This window comes from Callospermophilus lateralis, chromosome 17 (genome assembly GCF_048772815.1).
Source record: "Callospermophilus lateralis isolate mCalLat2 chromosome 17, mCalLat2.hap1, whole genome shotgun sequence".
Classification (NCBI taxonomy): domain Eukaryota; kingdom Metazoa; phylum Chordata; class Mammalia; order Rodentia; family Sciuridae; genus Callospermophilus; species Callospermophilus lateralis.
The window spans coordinates 71,479,297-71,502,372 of record NC_135321.1 but is presented as its reverse complement, the minus strand read 5'-3'; the positions used below and the strand labels follow the sequence as shown (position 1 = coordinate 71,502,372).

Genomic DNA, 23,076 nt, shown 5'->3' with positions numbered 1-23,076 from the left:
AAAGTGATAAAGGCAAAAAGGAAGACATTTACCTAAATTACTTGGGTCAAAATTTGCTGGTTTGGGGACCTGATGCAGGAGTTGGTGTCAGCTGTTGGTGTAGGTGTCTCTGCTTGGCAAGTGTGTCAAGAACATCTTGTCTGAGTTGTTGCCATCTTAAACAATGCTAAAGATAAATTTTTGTTACAGAAATCTGTGTAAATGTGCTAGACGTGCAAATCACTGAGATGTGTATAGAACAAGAAGAAATCTCTTTTGTGCCTTTAGAAAGATCTTGAGAAAGTACTCATCGCAGGCAGGCAGGCATGACTCACCCTCTTCATAACTTCTAAACCCTTATTTGTGTGTGTCTGAGAAGAATGATTTCATTTTTGTATCATCACTTTTATAACATCGAGCTGACTACCCTGAATCTGCAGAAGAGAGCTGGAGGAATTTGAACAGGGCAAAGCACATATTAAGAAAAGAGAAAAACAGGCGTAGGTCTTGAGCAAGAGTCAAGCCTCTCACATCGCTGTCCCCCAACTGCCAAGCTTCTCCACTTTCACATCACCCTGATTCCACCTTCAAGCACATATCAACCTGGTGATCCTGGTGACTCCAGCCAGACACTTCCCTGTCTGAAGAGCAGTTGGTGGTATTGGAAGTTTTGAGAAATCTCTGTACAGAACTTCTTGCCTAATTTGTGGCAGAAACCAAAGAAGAAAAGGCAAAATTCTCCCAAAAGAACAAATGACTACAGATCCTGAGCAGATAATTATCAGATACCAGAGTGTAAACTTTTGGCACAAGGATTATTTAACTTCTTCTACCAAAGAATTTCCAATTCAATAATATAATTCATTGAAAACCCACTCATTAGTTTAGAGAGTGAGAACACTTCTTTAATGAGCTCAGACAGAGCTAACGTTAATTTCTTATTTGTTATCCATTTAATTTTTTTTTGTTGTTATAGATGGGCACAATACCTTTATTATTTTTATGTGGTGCTGAGAACTGAACTCAGTGGGTGCTTAATACGTGCAAGGCAAGGGCTCTATCACTGAGCCTTAATCCCAGTCCCCTTGTTAACGAATTTAAAGTAAAATGTAGACATGACTTTCAAAGCTTTCGAATGCACATGTAAAAGTAGACGTCGATATTATAATCGCAATATGCTTAAACAAAATAAAAAAAGTTAAGGCCAGTTTTTAACATCACGGACTTCTTCGCCTACATTCGAATTTCTCCATTCGTTCCACAACCAACCAGCTTCCCAAACCAGGATTCAAAAAGGAAGTTCCTGAGGCCAGCGCAGGTACATCCGGGTCTCCGGGTACCCGGACTCACCGCAGAGAAAACTAACATTCCCTCCTCGGGTTCCCTAAGGGCAGGCGCAGTGCCTCGTGGGAAATGTAGTCTCCTCACTAACATGGCCCACCTGGTTGTCCGATTCATTCTGAGCATGCGCGGCCACGCCCATTCCCGCCGGGTTTCCACTGAAGTTCTCGGGCAGAATTTCTCCCCACGCTCCAGAGCACGCCCAGACTTGCGTTCTTTGTTTTTGAAAGTTGGTGTGAGTGGGTGGAGATCCCCGAGCCTCGAAGTCCCTGAGGAGCAGGAGGGGGTGTCTTGTTACTAGGGGAGATCAGAAACGTCCGCGGATCTCAGGGTCCGGGCCGTGAGGGTGCCAGCCGGGGCTGCGGAAGGGACCACTGGGTTGTGCTTTCAGGACTTACCTCCTCGGCAGACCCGTCGCCGCCAGAAGGCAGGGGATGTGCCTCCAGAGGGCCGGAGGTTCTAGAGCCGGAGGTATGCTACCGTGAAGTCACACGCCGCGCTGCCCTCCGGATCCCGTTCTAACCCGGTGGCGTCAGTTTACCCACGTGTGCGAGAAGTTTCCTAACCGTACTAGGAGAGTGACCCCCAAATTCCCAGAGAAACTTATCAGTGTAACGCGAGCGCGCTCGGAGGCTTGCCCTGCGGTCCTCGTGTCCGTGGGGTTCCTTGGTGACTCTTGAGAAAGTGAGGTTTCTGGTCCTTCTCATACCGCCAGTGACAGTCCTGCTCCCCCCACGTGTTGGAAGTTTAACATTAGAGAAGCACCGAGGCAAGCATATACAGCAGGGTTTATTTAAAAGGGGGCAACAGAATTCTCCTGGGAGGGAGAAGGGGCCATGGCTGGTATCCTGGGATCCCCAGAAGGGAGGTGTTATGCCCTTTTTATATGTCCTAGGCTTCCTTTGTTCTGCCCTTATCTCTCCTTCCAGAAAGTGACTAGGCCCAGGAATGCTGGTGGGGGGCGGTGTCAAGGTGGAAAACCGGTGGGCTGAAGGGGTAGGGCAGAATGGAGCGGCAAGGACACATTAATTAACCTTATAGCTCCCTGTAGGGAGGGGCAATTCCTGGGACAGGTTATCTTAGCAACAGATTGGGCTGGGATAGGTTCTTGATAAGGGTGGAGGAAGGGCTCTGAAGGAATTAACATTTCTGTCCCTCAGTGGGCAGTCTCCAACTTCCCAGACTTACTCAAATTGGACTCCTTGATCCCACCTGACTCAATTTATCTTTCCTGCCTGCCTGCCTAATTCCAGCTTCACTGCTTGCCTACCACCTCTAGTTACAGAAGTTTATAGAAATTTATAGGAGACCTAGTTTCCAGGGACAGTGAATTAGTCTAGGGAGATAAGTGAGACTGGCCATCGAAAAATGAAAGATGGAGACCAGGTAGAGATACACATGAAAGTTTATTTGTTAGAGAGCTGATACATAAAGCACATCTCTCCTTAGAGGTAGAGGCAAAACAGGCTTGGGATCCCGGACTCTTATAGGGCAGGCTCAGGAATTAGAGATGGTATCCTAATGCAGGCCTTTAAGGGTGGGGTTGGTATGAGGGAGTAGTGAGCCTATCTCAGAAAGGCCCTTGGTTGGGAAAGTGAAATTTTTCTTAAAATGATGACTGTAAAATGATGGCTGTCACTTAAGATGGCCGTGCAGATGCTAAGCAAGGACCTTACAATGATGGTCTCATTTTCCTTGGAACCAAGCACTTCTTAATGCACCTTGAGGAAGTGGCTCCATGAATAGGAATTCCAATTGAGAAACTACACCCATGGCCAGAATCCTCCCACTAGTGCTTCTGCACAAAGGCAGAAGAGCCAGAAAGGTGACTTTGCATAGCCTAAGCAATTATTTGCATAGCCTAAGCCCTACTGTGTAGAATGTCCAGGACTTGGTTGATTGTACCTCATCCAGTAGCTATCAAGGACTTGATGGGATTGAAAGGTTGAACCATCTTTCAAAGTTAAGCTGGACTAAGGGAGGATAGTCATGGGCCTAGGAAATGGTACTTACTGGAAAATGATTAAAGATGTGGCCTGGGCTGGAGGCATACCTGAAGGCATCTGTCTACAGTGCTTTGTACACACTGCAATTCCTTCAGTGTTTTTTCCTCATTGTTTGCTATATATTGAGTTATCTCAAACTTAGTCTATCACTGTAAAGAAAAGGAGACACAGAGAGAGATGCAGAGGCAGAGAATGGCTGCTGGTCCAAGTGGCCACGTTTATTTATACCAATAGGTTACATTAGGTCATTAGTGCAATAACTACATTATTTTTAGTATATTACTAAGGTTGCTTGTTTTGCAATTATATTCTATAGTTCCATTATGCAATGTTAGAGCTTTATGTAGCTCTCAAGAAAGTCTGTTTGAAGTTACTGTTAGGCAGGCAGATCCAGGAGCTTGGTGAAACATTGTTATCTAGCAAGCAAGTTCCTTTATTCCCAGGGACTATGTGCTTGAGATCAAAGTCGAGGCTGATAAGACTCTAGTACAGAGCCTCCTTATGGAGGACAGTACCACAGCAGCTAGGGATTGCACAAGTATTAGTTATCTTACTAGTTCCTGGGAGAAACTGCAGAATATTCCAACTGTGGAAAACAAAACATCTGTTTTCCCCTGGGAGTTTGTTCAGGAGAGGAAATTCGCTGTCTTCTACATTTCCACAGATTTGGCATGTAGGGATATGCTGATGCCACTTCTATTCTGATAGTTCTTCCTGATAATTCAGGGATGGTTTTCCAAAGTATTTCTTCTTTATAAGAAAGATTAAAAAAAAAGTTGAATTCAGTTGCCTGGGGTCACATGATTTCAAATGTTAGCCAGATTGACTTTTTCTCTTACATTACCCATTTTACCACAATTAAGTCAAAATAAGTGTTTATTTATTTTGAGATTATTTTTGTGACACTGCAGTCAATATAGAACAAACATTGCTTTATAATACTGTGGCTTAAGCATTCTTATCCTTTTCTTTATCTCCAACATTTTCTGCAGATTATGTGACCTCAAAGGGATAATAACACAAATGTCTACTACTTAATGTCGATAATCTGTTTTTAGAAATCATACATTTTCCACATACATTGTTTAAAATGTTAAAGTTAGACCTATGACACTTCAAACCAGTTTCTTAAAATGTAAATAAAATATATTGTACACTTAAAGTAACAGACTTTAAGGTTAACAGACTATGACATAAAAAAAGTTTACTGATGTGTAAACAGTTTTATGATTCATATGATATCTGTTTGAGCCAGCAACCTCAGCTAAGTTCATTGAACTTACATTCATTCTGATTTTTAAAACTTCTACATATGTTTTTTTTTTTTTTAATTTTAATATTTATTTTTCAGTTCTCGGTGGACACAACATCTTTGTTTGTATGTGGTGCTGAGGATTGAACCCAGGCCGCACGCATGCCAGGAGAGCACGCTACCACTTGAGCCACATCCCCAGGCCTCTACATATGGTTTTGAAAAATTTTTTGATTATATTTGACATGTAATCTCTCCCAGGTAGTTTTGTTAAAAGCATTGAACTATCGTGACTTTGATATGTCAGTTGGCATTCACTGTGTGAGGAACCAATTCAAAACTTATTGGCTTAAGGGGAAAAAAATTATTAGGTTAAAGTTCTGTTGATCTGCCTCTTTTTGTTTTTTTGGTATCAGGGATTGAACCCAGGAACATTTAAACCACTGAGCAACATTCCCATCCCTTCTTTAGTTTTAATTTTTAGACAGGGTCTCACCAAGTTGTATAGGGCTTTGGTAAGTTGCTGTGACTGGCCTCAAACTTGAAATCCTCCTGACTCAGCCTCCTGAGTTGCTGGGATTACAGACATGTGTCACCACGCCTGGTACTGATCTGCATTTTGAGGTGTGCTCATGTGGGCAGTTTCTATGCTTATGTTTCTTGGTTCACAAATGAAACTTTAGTCTAATTTTTGCTGAGGTTGGTGCAGGATGGCTTCATTGCTATTTCTGGTGGTTTGTACTGGCCATTGGCTCTTTTCTGGGTTTCTAACAGTGTAACCACAGGCTTTTTAATGTTAATTCTGTAAGAGGGCAAATGCTGGTGGGCAAGTACTTTTCAAACTGATATTTGTCTTGCATTTCTAATACCCATTGGCCAAAGCAAGTGAAATGGTAAAGCCCACTTTGTTGTCAGAACATACTGTACAAGGGCTTGGGTACAGTTCTGTCACTGAGAAGCATTACTGGAGCAGTGTACCGCAAGACATACACGTTGTGCACATTTTTACCTATATGATTGTGGGTGAAATGTTGGGTTGTTCCATGATGTTTAGGTATATATAAGTAAAATGTGTTATAGTGGAAACGTTATATGGAGTCTTGTGTGGAATCCCCACATTAATAGGCAAATAGTTACTACAGCCCAATTGTATTTCTATAGCATTAATTTGATTTAAATTAAGTTATATTTTTAGGCAACATTAATATCAAATTAGTAGGTAATGCATGTTTTAATTAACCCCCAAATAAGTTCTAAGTCTAATCTCTACCTTAATGTAAATGCATCTTCAATAGGGTCTTAGTTGCCCCTTATTGAGTAAACTATTCTCCCACATAGAGGCTTTTTAATTTATTTATTTTTTTGTCTTTTTCAGCAAATATGTAGAGTGTTTTGAGCAGAATAATAATGTACTGAGCTCCACCAATTCTCTCCTTAGTCCACTCTACTTGCCTGCTGTTCCAGCCATGCTTCCAGAGTTCTCTCTCTGTGTCCAAAAGCAACGAAAACTGAATAAATCTTTAGTAAGTTGTTTATTTATTTTTCATTTTGTTGTCATTGTATTTGGTGAGCTTTGTGAGACCCACAAATTAAAATGGAAAAAGAGAAATAAGTAAAACTCAGCTTCAGGAAACTGGACATAAAGTTGGCATGTAGATTATGGGTAGGTTATAAGACCTCAGAGTCACCTAAGTTTAATGCATCTGTCTCTGATCTTTCTGACACCATGGCAAAAAGACGGTCGGTCACATTTGTTACATGATTGGAATGGAACATAAGAGGAGGGCATGCTAAATCCTCTTGGGGCATGAAAATTTGCTGCCACCAAAGTCTGAAACACTGACTTTATTGGTTATATAGATGATATAGTGGAAAACTTTTCACTGACAATTTGGAAATAAACACTTTTTGTGTTCAGCATTAGATTTACCTAATTGCTAAAGTAATGTGGTTCCAGACAGCTTTTGCACAACCATTCTGGATTCGGGGATTAAACCTGGAATGTGTGGAGGACTGAGTCAACCACAGGCCCTTAGATAATTCTCCATAATTTTTCCTCAGTTCATGTGTACAGGTTATACATCAGATCATTCGGTTACATTTTTTGGACTTGAACCCATGGAATGTAGTTGTAGTTCATTTCTTTTTCTTTTCTTTTCTTTTTTTTTTTTTGGAGGCATTAGTCTGAGCAGTTGTTCCTGTTGGGCACCTGCTCCAGAGGAAAAAATTCAAGTAAAAGAGAAGGCCTCTCGAGCTAGTCAGACAGAGGAAAAAATTCAAGTAAAAGAGAAGGCCTCTTGAGCTAGTCAGACAGAGGAAAAGATTCAAGTAAAAGAGAAGGTCTCTCGAACTAGTCAGACAGAGGAAAAGATTCAAGTAAAAGAGAAGGCCTCTCGAGCTAGTCAGACAGAGGAAAAAATTCAAGTAAAAGAGAAGGTCTCTCGAACTAGTCAGACAGAGGAAAAGATTCAAGTAAAAGAGAAGGCCTCTCAAGCTAGTCAGACAGAGAAAGAAAGTTTAGAGCAGAAAAAGCCATCAGGGGGAAAGTTACAAAAGGAGACTGCTACTAACACCTTTCTATCACCAGAGGGCTTAAGTGTCCAACCAACAGCACCACCTCTACAGGAGACTGCTACTAACACCTTTCTATCACCAGAGGACGTAAGTGTCCAACTGACAAGGCCACCTCCATATGCTGGGAGGCCCCCAACCCCCGCAGTTGATAGTTGGGATCCTGAGACAGGATCTCAAATATTAACATGCCCTGTATTTGAGCAGGCAGGAGGGCAGCGAATTCACCATGCTTTAAATTTCAAAAAAGTGAAGCAGCTAAAAGAGGCTGTAACAACCTATGGTCCTCAAGCACCCTTCACTGTAAGCATGGTCGAATCCATTACCAACTTGAACATGACGCCAGCAGATTGGGCTAATATGTGTAAAGCTGTGCTAAATGGAGGACAATACCTGTTATGGAAGGTTGCCAATGAGGAATTTTGCACGGAGACGGCTAGGCAAAATGCAGCAGCTGGTTATCTTCAGAGAAATCTAGATATGTTGTTAGGAAAGGGACCTTATGAAGATCAGCAGCAACAAATTGCATATGATCCTGGCGTATACATACAAATTGCTGTAGATGCGGTTAGGGCATGGAAGACTTTACAAGGACATGGAGGTTTACAAGGTCAATTATCTAAGATAATACAAGGAGCTAATGAACCTTACGCTGAATTTGTAGATAGGCTTATTCAAACAGCTACCAGAGTTTTTGGGAATACAGAACAAGCAATGCCATTAATAAAACAACTGGCTTATGACCAAGCAAATCGTTGGTGCAGAGATATCATTAGACCATGGAAACATGAAGATTTAAATACATATATTAAATTATGTAGAGACATTAATGAACAAGAGCAAGTCGTGGCAGCTGCAGTAAAACAGGTTTTAGATGCCAGAGACATTAATGAACAAGGGCAAATTGTGGCAGCTGCAGTAAAACAGGCTTTAGATGCCAGGCCAAGAACATGCTACAGTTGTGAACAAACAGGACATTTTAAAAGGAATTGCCCCATAGGAGGAGGGTTTAACAAAACTAGGTATCAAAGAAGTAGAATACCGGGTATTTGTCCACGATGCCGTAGAGGGAGACATTGGGCTAATGAATGCCATTCTCAAACCACCATAGAGGGTACTCCATTATCAAAAAACGAACAAGGACCAAGTATTTATCCATGATATCATGGAGAAAGGCATCGGGCTCCATTGCTAAAAAATGGACAGGGGGGCCCAATGCTCCGGGGCCCAAAACCATAAATATACGGAGCACTGGAGGAACCCAGCAACCCCATCAGGGTAGTGCCCAGGACACATTGTCCATCAGATCCCTCATCAGACAAACCAGAGGGAGCGCAGGGTTGGACATCTGCGCCTCCGCCAGATCAGTACTAACTCCAGAGATGGGAGTTCAAATCATTCCCACAGGGGTGAAAGGACCTCTTCCCAAAGGAACAGTAGGCTTATTATTGGGACGCAGCTCTTCTACTCTAAAAGGACTTATGATAAGTCCTGGGGTAATTGATCCCAATTATGAAGGTGAAATAAAAATTATAGCCAGTTCTCCAAAGGGTGTATCAGTAATTTCACCAGGAAATAGAATAGCACAGTTACTAATAATACCAAGCCTACATGACACATACCTTTGTTTTATTTATTTATTTTTATATTGAGGATTGTGCAAGTGCTAGGTGAGTGCTCTAGTTCTTCTAAAGCTCACAGTAACCTAAATTATAGTCATATCTAGTACTATTCTCTGGTCTTTACCTTAGTTGAATCTTTGGCTGTTTGCAGATGATCTTCTGGAAATTCTTCTGTATTAGTTTCTGTCATGGCCTCAGTGATGGTTCTTCTCTTTTACCTGTATTTCTTTTCTTCTTCATCCATGTGTCTCATCCTGTTCACTGTTTGTCCCTCTCTGCAGTTCTCCTTGATGATTCAGCTCTTTGTGGTTGGGTGCTCCAACCTGTTTCTAGCTTGTTCTTTTGACTATAGATTTAACTTCCTGTACTTATTTTTTCATAGCCGTCCAAAAGGCAACTCCAAACCAACAAATCCAAATTGAAAGTCTCATCCTCCTCTATTTCTTTCATATGGCATTACTGCCATTTAGTCAGTGACCCAAATTACTGAAAAGGGATTTTTTCCCCTGAGCTTTTTCCTTTCTTAGGTCTCATCTCATCTAATCTCATCTTACGTAAAGTGAGTATCCCATGATACTCTTGTTTGATTGTTCTTTTCATTTATTTTTGAGTCTGCACATGGTGGCAGCATAGAGGGAAGAACTTCTGGGACTCACAGTCCCCTGAAGGGTGTGTTTGCTAGGTGATGAGGTTCAGTCGCAAGTAGACTCTGATTCTGGCTAGCTATGTGACATCCTTAGCAGTACACAGAGAGAAAGCATTCAGGAATTAGTTGGAATGTTTGAACAAGTCAATAAAAATATTTGTGAAGAATGAAACCAAGAAGCACTGACATTTTTAATGTCTTTTACTTGTAAGTTTGTCGTTTAAAGATACATGTCATGTTTTTAAACCCTTTGAAAGATTATAACTAATTAATTATAATTATAATTATAACTAATTCTTCTATTTCAGGTAACCAGTTAAAAATGAGCAGGATAAGATAGATATTTCCATGTTTATGGACTAGAATTTTAAGTTGATTAAGAACAAAAAATGACCACCTTTTCAGTGCTGGCTGAAAGCCCAACAAATCAGATCCTGGTTGCCTGCCATCTGCCCTTTCACATACTTGCCACCTATAGAGAGTAGCATGAACATGGTGGACACTTCTCTGCAGCTGGATGGTGGGATGCAGGAGGCACCCTGTAGGCACTAGTCTGAGCAGTTGTTCATGTTGGGCACCTGCTCCATTTCTTTAATTAGGTTATGCTGGTCCCTGGGAATGTTGGATTGCTTCTATATCCTGTCTATGTGAGCAATGCAGTATGTGCAAATATCTCTTTGAGGTCTTGCAGTCAATTTTGGATATATATACATAGAAATTGGACTGTTGGATCATAGTGAAAATCTATTTTTAATTTTTTGAGGAGCCACTATCCTATTTTTCATAGCTGTTGCAACATTTTGCATTCCTACCATCAGTTTATAAGGATTCTAATTTAGCCAATACTTGATATTTTCTGTTGGGTGTAAAGTGATAACTCATTGTGTCTTTCATTTGCATTCCTCTAATGATGAATGATATTTATATGCTTGTTGGCCATTAGTGTGTCATCATTGGAGAAATGGCTGTGGAAGTCCTTTATCTGTGCTTTAAATAAGTTATTTCGTTGTTTTTTTTTTAATTGTGGGATGGAAGCAGTTAGGTATTTCGCATATTAACTTGTTATGAGATACATGATTTGAAACTATTTTCTTTCATTCTGTAGTTGTCTTTTTACTCCAATTATAATGCACAAGAATTTTTTTTGGTCTACATTCATTTGTGTATTTTTACTTTTGCTACCTGTGCTTTTTAACATTATATCTATGAAGTCATTGCCAAATCCAATTTTATAAAGCCTTTCTGCTACATTTTCACCTTAGAGTTTTATAGTTTTGGTGTTAAATATAGGTTTTTGGACCATTTTGAGTTAATTTTTGTATGTGGTGTAAGGTAAGGTTCCAGCTTGTCTTTTGTATGTGGATATTCAGTTTTCCCAACACTGGTTGCTGGACTTTTCTGCACTGAGTGGGCTTGGCACCCTTGTGGAAGATCATTGGAAAATATATTTTCTAGACTACATCATGTATTTTGGTTTAAAAATATTGTCACCTCAGTGTATTGAGATAGCCAACTAGATTCAGAAATTAATAATAAAATAAACATATACTGGGAAACTTGCAAATACCTATTTGCTGTCAATTTTTAATTATGTAATTTTAAAAATTCAGGTATGACTGATGTACGAAATTGTCTATATTTAAAGTGTACATTTTGATGAGTTTATGAATAAGCATTACTCACTTATGGCAACTTTCCCAAAATAATACATTAAGGGGCTGGGGATGTGGCTCAAGCGGTAGCGCATTCGCCTGGAATGCGCGTGCCTCTGGGTTCAAGCCTCAGCACTACATACAAGTAAAGATGTTGTGTCTGCCGAAAACTAAAAAATAAATATAAAAAAAATTCTCTCTCTTCTCTCTCTCTCTCTCTCTTTTTAAAAATAAAAAAATTTCAAAAATGATACATTAATATATCATCTCCAAAAGTTTCTACTGTATCCCCTCCTTTTATATGTAAAACACCTTTTAAAATGTAATAACATTTATTACATTTTATATATAATAAACCTATAGGTAGATTTTATATGTAGTATCCCAGAAGATAACCTTCTTAGCAGATATTTAAGTATATAACACAATATTCTGAATTGCATATACTTTTCTGTAGATTTAAGACTGATTCATATTTTATGACTGAAACTTAGAACCCTTTGACCAACACCTCCCCAATTCCTTTGACCCTCAGCCCATGGTAACTACCATTCTACTTTATGCTTCTGTAAGCTTAAGTATTTTAAATTCTTGATATATGTAGTATCCTAGTCTATTCATGTTGCTGTAACAAAAACCTGAGACTTGGTGCTTAATAAAGAACAGAAATTGCACAGTTTTAGAGGCTGGAAAGTCCAAGATCAAGGTGCTGGCATCTGGTATCTGGTTAGGGTCTTGCTGCCTCCCCACATAGTGAAGGACATGGAAAGCAGAAGGGAGTGATTGAAGCTCTTTCTATCAAAGGGCCCTAATCCATTCCAGAGGAAGGAACTCTCATCTGATCACCCCACAGAGGCCCCATCTTCTAATACTGTCCACATGGTGATGTGAAATTTGGGGAACACATACATTTGGGTCATTGCTTGTGGCATCATGCAGTACTTTTTTGTGCTAGACCTATTTTACTTAGCATAATGTTCCCCAGGTACATTTGTGTTGTCACAAGTGGAGGGATTTCCTATCTAAGGCTGAATGATACTCTGTTGCCTGTATGGGCCACATTTTCTTTATCCATTCATTATTATTAAGTGCTTTTATATTATAATTAGGAAGGTATTTTTAATATTGGTTTTATTATTAAGTAATAATTATCAAACTCAAGCTTTTAGGTGGCTGGATTGTCTTTTTAAAATATTTTTTAGCTGCCAATGGACTTTTTTTTTTTTTTTAACTTTATTTATATGTGGTGCTGAGGGTCGAACCCAGGGCCTCACACATGCCAGGCAAGTGCTGTACCACTGAGACACAACCCCACCCCTGGATTTTCTTTTTTAAAAGAGAAAACCTCTTTTATTTTGTTAGAGAAGTTGAATTTCACAGTAGAATTTGAGGAAGGTGCATAGATTTCTTCCATAGTTGTATCCTTACACATGCACAGCATCCCCCTTTGTCAACATTCCTCAACAGAGTGGGAAATCAGTTACAATTGATGACCCTGCATTGACACTTAATAGTTGTCCAAAGGCCATGGTTTTCGTTATGGTTCATTCTTGGTGTTGTGCACTCTGTGGGTTTGGAAAAATGTTAATGATATGTTTCTAGCATTATAGTGCCATAGAGGGTATTTTCACTGCATTAAAAATCTACTGTGCTCCCTCTGTTCATCCCTCCTCATCCCCAGCCCTGGAAACTACTGATCTTTTTACCTTCTCCACAACTTTACCTTTTCCAGAATGTTACACAGCTGGAAATATAGAGTAAAAAGCCCTTTCAGACTGTTTTTTTAAAATTTCATAATGTGCTTTTTGAGATTTCTGTATGCCTTTCAGGACTTCTTAGCTCATTTCTTTCTAGAGCTGAGTAATATTTCATTGACCACATATGCCACAGTTTTATCTATTCACCTCTTGAAGGATAGCTTAATTCCTTCCAGATTTTGACTTTGAATAAAACTACTATAAACATTTGTTTACAGGTTTTTATTCTGGGAGTGTTTCCACCTCTTTTGTGTAAATACCAATGAGCACGATTGCTGGATCATATGGTAAGAGCATGTTTAGTGTCATAGTAAATCACCAAAATGTCTCCCTTGGCAACTGTCCTGTTTTGCATTCCCACAAGTAGTGCATGAATTTCTCTTGTTCCATGTCCTCATTAGCATTTGGTATCAGTGTTCCATATTTTGTTCTTTCTACTAGGTATGTAGTGATATCTCATTGTTATTTTAATTTGCATTTCCCTGATGTCTTATGATATAGAGTATCTCTTCCTGTGTTTATTGATTGACTGTGTCTTCTCTGTTTGGGTATCTGTTAAGCTCTTTGTTTTCTTATGATAGCTATAGAGTTTTGAGTTCTTTTAATGTTTTACAAAACAGCCCTTTTATCAGATTCGTCTTCTGTAAATATTTTCTTCCAGTCTATGACTTATTTTCTTTTGACAATGTCTTTTGCAGTAAAGAAGAAATTTTAATGAAGTCCAATTTATCATTTCTTCCCTGAATTTTGATTTTGGCTTTGTATGTACAAAGTCATTACTTTCCCCTCGGTCATCTAGGTTGTTTTTATATGTTCTAGAGTTTTATAATTTTTCATCTTACATTTTAGTTTGTGATCCATTTTGATTTAATTTTTATAATGGGAATGTCTAGATTCACTTTTCTTGTGTATAGATTCCTAGTTGTCCCAACTCCATATATTTTAAAGAATAACTGATTCATTCCTTTGTCAAAGACCAGTTGATTATAATTATATGGAACTAATTTTAGGCTCTCTGTTCTGTTCCATTAAATTGAATCTTTTGGTCAAAGTTTGTAAAAACTGACATTGATAATATTGAGATTTTCTATTCATGGACATAGAGTATTCACTTAGCTGTGCTTTGATTTTGTTCAGAAAGATTTTGTATGTATAGAGATATTGTGTTATTTTGTTAGATTCATATGGATTTCATTTTGGGGTGCCAATATAAGTAGTACTGTGTTTTCATTGAAAAAATTCCACTTGTTCATTGCTGATATATAGGAAATTGAAAAATGTTTATACATTAACCTTACAGGCTGTAATCTTGTTATAATCACTTATTCCAGTTTTTTTTCTTTAACAGTTTTTTTCTACATAGACGACAGTTGTATTATCTGTAGTCAGTTTTATTTATTCTTTGTCTGCATACCCTTTATTTCGTTTTCTTGTATTACTGTATTAGCTAGTACTTCTATAGTTATGAAAGATGTGATAAGAGGGTACATCCATGTCTTTTTTAGTCTTGCAGGAAAGGTTTGAATTTCTCACCATTAAGTATGTTGTTAGATGTAGGTTTTTGTGGGTATTTATTATCAAGTTGAGGAGAGTTTTTATCACAAATGGATGGCAAGTTTTTTCAAGTGATTTTTCTGCATCTGTTGTGTAATCATGTGATTTTTTTCTTCTTCAGACTATTGATGTGATGAGTTGTATGAGTTGATATTCAAATGCTGAGCCAGCCTTGTGTGCCTGGGATAAATCCCACTTGTTTTGATGTATAATTCTTTTTGTAGATTGTTGGATTCAATTTGCTGATATTCTACTGAGAATTTCTTTGTTTTTTTTGAATCTGTGTTCATAAGAGGTAATGGTCTGTAGTTTTCTGTATTTGGGTAGTGCTGGTTTCATAAAATGAACCATAATATTCTATCTGCTCCTTTCCTCTGAAATAGATTGTAGGGAATTGATATAATTTCTTCCTTAATATTTTATTGAATTCACTGGTGAATGTATACACAACAGGTACTATATTTGAAGGTTAATAATTATTCTGTTCTTTAATAAATATATATTTATTATTGTGTATTATTTGTGTGAGTTTTAGTAAATTATATCTTTGGAGGAATTGGTTTGGCCTATTCTGAAAATAATATTAGGGACTTTCACAGTTGAAAAGGAGGAGCACATTCCAGGTGGTGAGGGGCAAACACAGGTATAGAATAGTCACTAAAGTAACCCATATCTTTGCAGAGATTTAAGATGGTAATGAGGCACAGCTACAGTTCACTTCAGCATGTGATGACAATCAGAAACCAGGGCCTTGCCACTTGTGTGGGTGCACATCTTCGTTTTTTGTTTGAGATAGCCTGATACTCTCAGTATTATTTCTCCCTTGTTGTTTGGGTGGAAGTCCCTTTATTCCCTGTTAATCTCTTAAGATTATTCACTGTCATGGCTACAGGTACCATTGAAATCTTGGTACTTCAAATTTTAATGTTCAGCTGATGTCTCTCTCCTGTATTCCAGATTCATATCCAGTTGCCTGGTGGACATCCCACATAAGAAATTTCAGTTATTTCATCTGCAATATCTACAAGTCTAGGTTATTTCTGCCCCCTCACATTCTTCCATTTTTCACATTTCACTATAGAACAGCAGTATCTAACTAGCTGCCATCATACATGTAGCCTGGAAGTAATAGTTCTCTTTGACCCTCTGTTCAGCAAGTTAATACCACATTCTGTTTCTGCTAATACTTTTCATTGTTTCATTTCCTCATTATGTATATTTACTGCTCTCTGTTCTAATATAGGTGGTAAGCTGTCACCCTTTTTCTTCCTTTATCACTCTTTCTTAAGCTATTTGCCACTCTCCTTCCAGGGTTGACTATTATATGCATATCTATTCATGAAACTTACTTTTTCTTTTAGGGCTTCGTTATTTACATTGTGTGGTTAGGGAAGCGGCAGTCCACCCTGTCATACCCACAAGCAATCCTTTAGCATATAGGAAGGACGTTTTGGGACATGTATATGTTTTTAATGTATAAGCAATTAAAAGATGGTAGGTACATAAAATCTTTTTGTTTTTGGAATTGGATCATAAATTCAGACCAACTCAATAATAAGTTCCTTCAGTATTGCATGAATCTCTTATCATGGCCCAAGATCATTCACCTTGGCAGGGCATGTGTTTAATTTCATTAATGTGTTGTGCATTGTTTGTGGTACTCACATTCATGAAAACACAATTCACAATTCACAATTCACAAAAACTGAACATCTTTAGTATTTCAGTGACACCAGCCTCATAATACAAAATAGAGTGGTATTTTCTCCTTTTTTATTTTCCCAGTCTATATTGCACTTCTGTTTGTATTAATTCATCTTGCACATCATTCCAGGTCTACATATATACTTTGTCTTTATATCAGATCATAAGACTTTTAGAGGAACAGAGTTTTATTCATGTTTATCTCCCTCACACCAAGTATGGGTCTAGATATTTAAAATAAATTTTGTAGTAGTATTTTTGATAATAAATTTTTACTGCAGATAACTTCCACTGTGATCTTTCCTTTTTCCATCATATATAGTATAAAGCATTCTCTGTTGTGGAAGATACATGTAAGACATACACACCTATATAGAAGGGAGACAGACACAATCTGTGGAGGACTGATGACTTGAGGAGAAATGTGCTGTTGCAGGGGTTGGTGTCATTTGAGGATGTGTCTGTAGACTTCACCTGGGAGGAGTGGCAGAACCTGGATGATGCTCAGAGGACCCTGTATAGGGATGTGATGTTGGAGACCTACTACAGCCTGGTGTCACTGGGTGAGCAAAACTCCCCGATAACTTCCGGGAGCGATGTCCTTCCCTGCGCCCATTTGGCAAATATAAGAACCATCTATAAGGTTTAATGCTGTTTAGGTATGGGATTCTAATTCATGTAGAATGTGCCTTTGTTTTTTTTGGATCCAGGGATGCTACCTCTGAGTGCTTGTTATTTTTTATTTTGAGATAGAATCTCACTAACTTGCCTCGGTTGGCTTCCAGCTTGTGATCCTCCTGCTTACCTTCTGAGCTGCTGGGATTACAGATTGGTACTCTCACACCTGGTAGTGTGTCATGCCTTATTAATGAAAGGCCTTTTTTGTGGGGAGCCATCGTGAACTACTTGAGGGGTCTTTACTTGGTACTGAGCCATGGAGACTTAGGTTTTATTCCTTGGGAACTATCCCGGCTCTCCCATGTGAATCAGATCACCCAAGGCATGAAATCTCTGTCTTTGCTATACCGAGTAGACAGCTCTTGTAACTTTCGTGTTGGGCATAACCCGCTGGAAACTGGACAGCCCACCTCCTACCTTATTTGGCAAAGAATAGTCCATGGAAAACCTTTGATGTTCCCCCCAAATAAATAAAGCAGGCAAAGACTCCATTGCTCTCTTTCTAGTGTGGAAGCTTGATCCCTAAGATCGACTATCCCGCCCCTGCTTTTTAAAAATTACTTTCTGTGTCCTGTGTTTTTTTCACTTCCTTCTCTTTCTTAGCTTTTGTTTCGCAGCCATCCCACTCTACCAAGAGGAACCTTTACTTCCATCGCCTATGCGGGATGTGGGCAAGACCTTTCATTGAATAGTTCCTGAAGCCAAGCTCTTTTTTTTTGGGAAGGAGCTGATGTGGCAGTTTGGCAAAATCTTACATTATTTCTCATTAACAGGGCACTGCATTATAAAACCTGAGGTGATCTTTAAGTTGGAGCAAGGAGCAGAGCCATGGATGATAGGGGAACACCCAAACCAGACCCTCTCAGGTCAGTCAGTGCATATTGAGCACAGGGAGATTGGGAACAGTAAAATTCATCAGATGTTGGGAGTGTTGAGCTTATTCTACCTCTTTTTTGCTGTGTCCCTATAGGGGTTCTGTATTTGGGATTGGGTTGTCTGATGACTTTATGGCTGTGGTGTGCTTGGTGGCTGGGAGTTTCTGTACAAAAGAACAGGATGCTTAGTTGCTGGGAAAGTTTCTGTGCAAAGGTATGAATGCCTAACTGCTGGGAAAGTTTTTGTGCAAAGACACAAGATGCCTAGCTGCTGTAGCAATGCCCTGCGTGAGGAGGCTCTGTGCTAGAGTCTTATCAGCCTTGACCTTGATCTCAGGCACACACCTCCTGGGAGTGTGTTTCACTGCTGTGCCTGTATCTGTCCACTCAGCAGTAGCTTTAAACAATGGACTTTCTTGAGATCTACACAAAGCTTCTAACATTGCACATTGCAATTATAGTTTGTAACTAAATAATAACCTGCATAATGTTGCTAACTCTGTAACCTGCCTAATGACACAATGAACAATAATGTAACTACTGATGCCAGTGACCTAATGTAACCTACTGACATAAATAAAGCTGGCAGCTTGGACAAAGGGCCATTCTGCCCCTATACTTTGTTTCTGTCCTCTTTTGGATTTTTTTTTTTTTTAATTTTAAGATGTCAGTGAACCTTCATTTATTTTATATGGTGCTGAGAATTGAACCCAGTGCCTCACACATGCTAGGCAAGTTCTCTTCCACTGAGCTACAACCCCAGCCCTTCTTTTGATTTCTTTATAGGTCCCAGACCTGAGGAGAGCTGGATCAAAGATTTTTTATTATATAGTCTACAGGGAGGGCTCTTATACATAAATCCTTTCGCTGAGTATTTTAAACATTTACTCTGGTCTATTCTCTGCCTTCATTTTCTTAAATCTTTTTCTTTGTTTCTCACTTTTTCACATTTTCAGTTGCTGTCTTCCACCATTCCAGTGAAGTGGGTTTTTCCCTCAGGCATTTTAAAAATATACATCCATTTATTCTTAAGCAGATTTTGAGCAGTGGAAATTTTATAATGTACTTATAACAAACGTGATCAATATATTGTCCCTCTTTTATGAAGTTTACATTCTAATGAGAGAGAAATAAGAAAAATGTGAATTAATTGAATGGGAAATACATAGAATATTTAACCAGAGTGAGAAAAGAAAATGGAATGTGATAATTCAGAAAGGATGGTCAGAGAAGGCAATTTTAGGGAATTATTATGTATTTACTTTGGTATGGCTTCACTTCAAGTTAACTTTTTCACTACTACTCACATATAATACCTTGGTGAATATAAAATCTATATTTGAGGGTGGACCATCCCTATTGGAGGTGCAAATTTGGATATTAGCATCTTTAAACAAAAATTTAAAGTCATTCTTATACAGGATGTCATCAGAGAGTTGATAAGATAGAAAAGAAGTCTAGGAGTGAGCCTATCATTCAGAAATAAAGAATCATGAATCTGAGAAGGACCCAGAATAGGAGCATAGCAAAAGGTGGGCCTGGACTTCAGAATAGAAACAGGAGATGTTGGGTCTCCAGGCCAAGTAAACGAAGGTTTCATTTTGGAGGGCTCAAATTTCTGAGAGTTGAGTTTGAAGTCCCTATTTTCCCTTGTCTTTATGAACATCCTTCTAAAGCAAAGAAGATGAGAAATGTATGTGAAAGCTCCATTTTCTAAGAAAATAGGAAGCTGCTGAAACTTTAGTACATAAAATAAAAGCTTTCAGAAGCAGTGAATTGTGCGATAGGGGTACTTGCATTAGGAATTGGAGGGACAAGTCAGGCTGTGGATCTCAGAAGAAACCAGAAAGGCAGTTTCTGGTGGGCACAGCATGGGTTAGGGAGCAAGTTGCTTTAGACCAGCATGTTACGGAAGCCCAGGGTTATAGGTTAAAGTGGCCTGAGAAGCAAAGTAAGCCAGGTTTAATTAGGAATTTGGAGAAAGCTGTAATCATCTAGCACAGGGAAAAGAGTCAAACTTACTACCCCAGATAGTATATTTTTTATTACATTAAATCAGAAGAAAAATCTTGTAGTCATGGACTGCCTAACATTTCGGGCTATTATGGACAATGTATCCATCTAAATAATCTTGATTCCAAAAGATTATGTTAGAGCTCAAAAATTCCTATTATTTAATGACATGGTAAGCATTATAATGCCATAGCCCAGTGCATAACCCACATGTTTGCGGTGAAGCTGGTATTATAAAACTTAGTCCTCTAAGTTGTGTATAGGACATAATTCTTGATAATTTTTAGTCACTTACTACAATGAAATACCTAAGGCAGCTAACTTATAATGGGTAAAATTTAGTTGGGCCTAATGGTTCTGGAGATTCTGGTCCAAAATAGTGAGACCCCATCACTTTTGGCCATTGGAAAGGGTGGAAATATTGGGAGCATGATGGCAAATTACTTACATTATGAGTCAGGAAACAAGGATGGGAGAGGATGGGCCATGTTCTCACAATCTACTTTGAGGACACACCTCCAGTGACCTTAGGACCTGCCTCTGGGTCAGGCTTTCTGAAGGTCCACAGCAACTTCCAGTAGTGCCAACTTGGAGACAAAGTCATTAACACATGGGCCTGTGGAGGATGTTTAACATTCAAACTGTAGCAGTAATTATAATAAATTTCTATGGTACCATTTTATATATTTACTATACTATAGTTTTTATTACTTTAAGGCATACTCTTCTACTTATAAAAATGTTTGTTTTTAGACAGTATACTGTGTTACCCTGGGAGCAGCCTCAGCTTGTGGTTACTGTGTCTCCACACAGGTCCTGTATCATTTAGATTTCTGTAAGCACACTCTGTGATGTTTACACAATAACAAAATTGTGTAATGACACATTTTTCCTCAAGTGTTCTTGACATTAAGTGATGCACGATTATACTCATATAGTCACTATTCATTATTGATTAATTACAAATGGTAGGCTGCTAAGGTAGGAAGAAAGAACTTTACTTTTACATGAGCATTCCATAAGAAATGCTGATATTTATGGATTTGTTTTTGTTTTTCATTTTAGATGTCCAGAAAGTGGATGACCAAATAGACAGGAGCCAAGAAAGTCAAGACAGATGTTTGTGGCAAGTTGTAATCACCAACAGCAATTCATCAACTAAGGAGAGAGTTGAAGTAGGAAAACAATTTAAATTGAGCTCAAGACTGATTTTAAATAATGGGAACTATTTAGAAACAAGGCTTGAGGGGTTTAATGTACATCAAAACAGGCTTCTCTCTAGGGAGCCTGATACAAGTAATGTAATTGGGAAGTCTCTCAGATGTCCTCAGCATCTTGGTCAGAATCAGCAGGAGGAATTTGAACGTTGTGGACAAGTTAAAGCCTTGAACACACAGGTGAATGTATTGAAACATGAGAGGGTTCCTATGAGAAATACCTGTGGAGAGAAAGACTGTGGGAAAGGCTGTGATGGTTCATTTTTTACTGATGGAGAGACAACTCAGGTGAGGAAGAAAACTTTCTACAAACAGCCTAAAAGTCAGCAAGTACACATAGGAGAGAGACCCTCTGAATGTATTAAAGATAAGGAAACCTTCACTAGCTGTTCAGACCCTATAATACATCAAAGGGCATGTAGAGGGAAAAACCTTTATGCATGTAATCACTGTGAGAAATCTTTCAACCGTAAGTCCAACCTTGTCATCCATCAACGGATTCACACAGGGGAAAGGCCCTATCAATGTAATGAATGTGGGAGAACCTTTTCCCGGAACTGTCACCTGAGGGAACATCATAAAACTCACACAGGAGATAAACCCTACAAATGTAATGAGTGTGGGAAGACTTTCAATCACAAGATAGGCCTCACTGTACACCAGAGAACTCACACAGGTGAAAAACCCTATGAGTGTAAAGAATGTGGTAAAACCTTTTGCCAGAAGCCACACCTCTGCAAGCATCAGAGAATTCACACTGGAGAGAGACCCTATGAATGTAAAGAATGTAGGAAATCTTTCAGGGTCAAGTCAAAACTCACTGAACACCAGAGAAATCACACAGGTGAAAATCTCTATAAATGTGAAGAGTGTAGAAAAACTTTCAACAATAGATCAGCCTTCATTGTCCATCAGAGAACTCACATAGGAGAAAGACCCTATGAATGTAATGTATGTGGAAAAACCTTTAGCCAGAAGGGAAATCTTGGTGAACATCAGAGAATTCACACAGGGGAGAAGCCCTATGAGTGTAAAGAATGTGGAAAAGTGTTTTCTCACAGATCCAACTACAGCAAGCACCAGTTAAGTCATGTAAAGGAAACACCCCAAGAACATAAGAGTGTGGGAAAATCTCTTGCCAGGTCAGAGCACCCTTAATTTTGTATGGTAGAGACTGGCCAAGTGTTCTCCAAAATCCATTTTCTTTCCTTCTGGAAACAGCCTGCATTTCTCAGTGCCCCGTTATTGTTGGGGTACCATGTAAATAGCTCTGCAGGTAAATAGGGACACAAGTGTTGAATCTTATTTCCAAGCATAGTGCAATATAAAAGCTGTGCTGTCAGTCCTTCCAGATGTCTCATGCTCTGTGGATCTCCTGTGAAGATGGCCACTAAGATGTCCTTCAGAACTTTAAATGGGAGAAGGTAACTATGATTTAGGACAAAAAGAAATGACTCACAAGATCAGAGATTATCCCACTTCTGTCCTAGAACCCTTGATTTATACTTTATGTGAGTGAAAAGTAAATACTCTTTTGGGCTATCTCATGTGTGATCTGTTTGCATTACAATAGAAACATCTCGTTGTAGCTAAAAATAAATATCTTTAATACATCAGCCCTTCAAAAGCTTCCAATGTTTTTGTATAGAAGAGAGTTTATAATTATGGGAATTATAACTGTGTTCAGAACGCTTGACCTGCCAATCATAGAGACTAATGCTTCTATGTAAGAGTTTTGATTCTTTTTTTATGGTTTTATTTATTTTTAAAATAAATTTACATATATAATTCTACTTCAACATTCAGATTTATATGCATATATTTATACACACACACACACACACACGCACACATACACACATTTTAAAGGTAACCCTCTCCATAAGCCTAGTCCATATCTCAGAATTCAACCTAACACTACCCATATCCATGTGCCTTTTATACAGAAATTATAATCATTACATTGAATATTCATGTATTTTTAATACATTCCTGTATGATTATATACATTATACATATACATATATCCTATCGGTAAACAAAATACTACACATAAATTTTAATACATATTCATTTATATATTTATAACATACATCTAAGTCAAATTGTAAACATCCATCTTAACGCAAATCCAGATACGTATAAATATTTTAATGTATATCCATATTGAATTTATACATATGATATAAATGTTTAAACCTTAGCTCTA

General features: G+C 38.5%; 1 protein-coding gene across 7 annotated transcripts; it reads left to right on the top strand.

Moving 5' to 3' along the window:
- Positions 1 to 1,483: 1,483 nt before the first annotated feature.
- LOC143383011 (zinc finger protein 717-like) lies at positions 1,484 to 22,802 on the top strand. Of its 7 annotated transcripts, XM_076837379.2 has the most exons (6): positions 1,484 to 1,791; positions 4,678 to 5,202; positions 5,954 to 6,101; positions 16,521 to 16,647; positions 17,536 to 17,628; positions 20,716 to 22,802. In XM_076837379.2, exons 3-6 carry the CDS (start codon positions 6,045 to 6,047, stop codon positions 22,023 to 22,025), a joined length of 1,587 nt encoding a protein of 528 aa, XP_076693494.2. In that variant the 5' UTR covers positions 1,484 to 1,791; positions 4,678 to 5,202; positions 5,954 to 6,044; the 3' UTR covers positions 22,026 to 22,802. The 7 variants fall into 7 exon arrangements, with proteins under 7 accessions (XP_076693494.2, XP_076961763.1, XP_076961762.1 ...); XM_077105648.1 differs by lacking the exon at positions 4,678 to 5,202 and having other exon boundaries at positions 6,017 to 6,101; XM_077105647.1 differs by lacking the exon at positions 4,678 to 5,202.
- Positions 22,803 to 23,076: the final 274 nt, after the last annotated feature.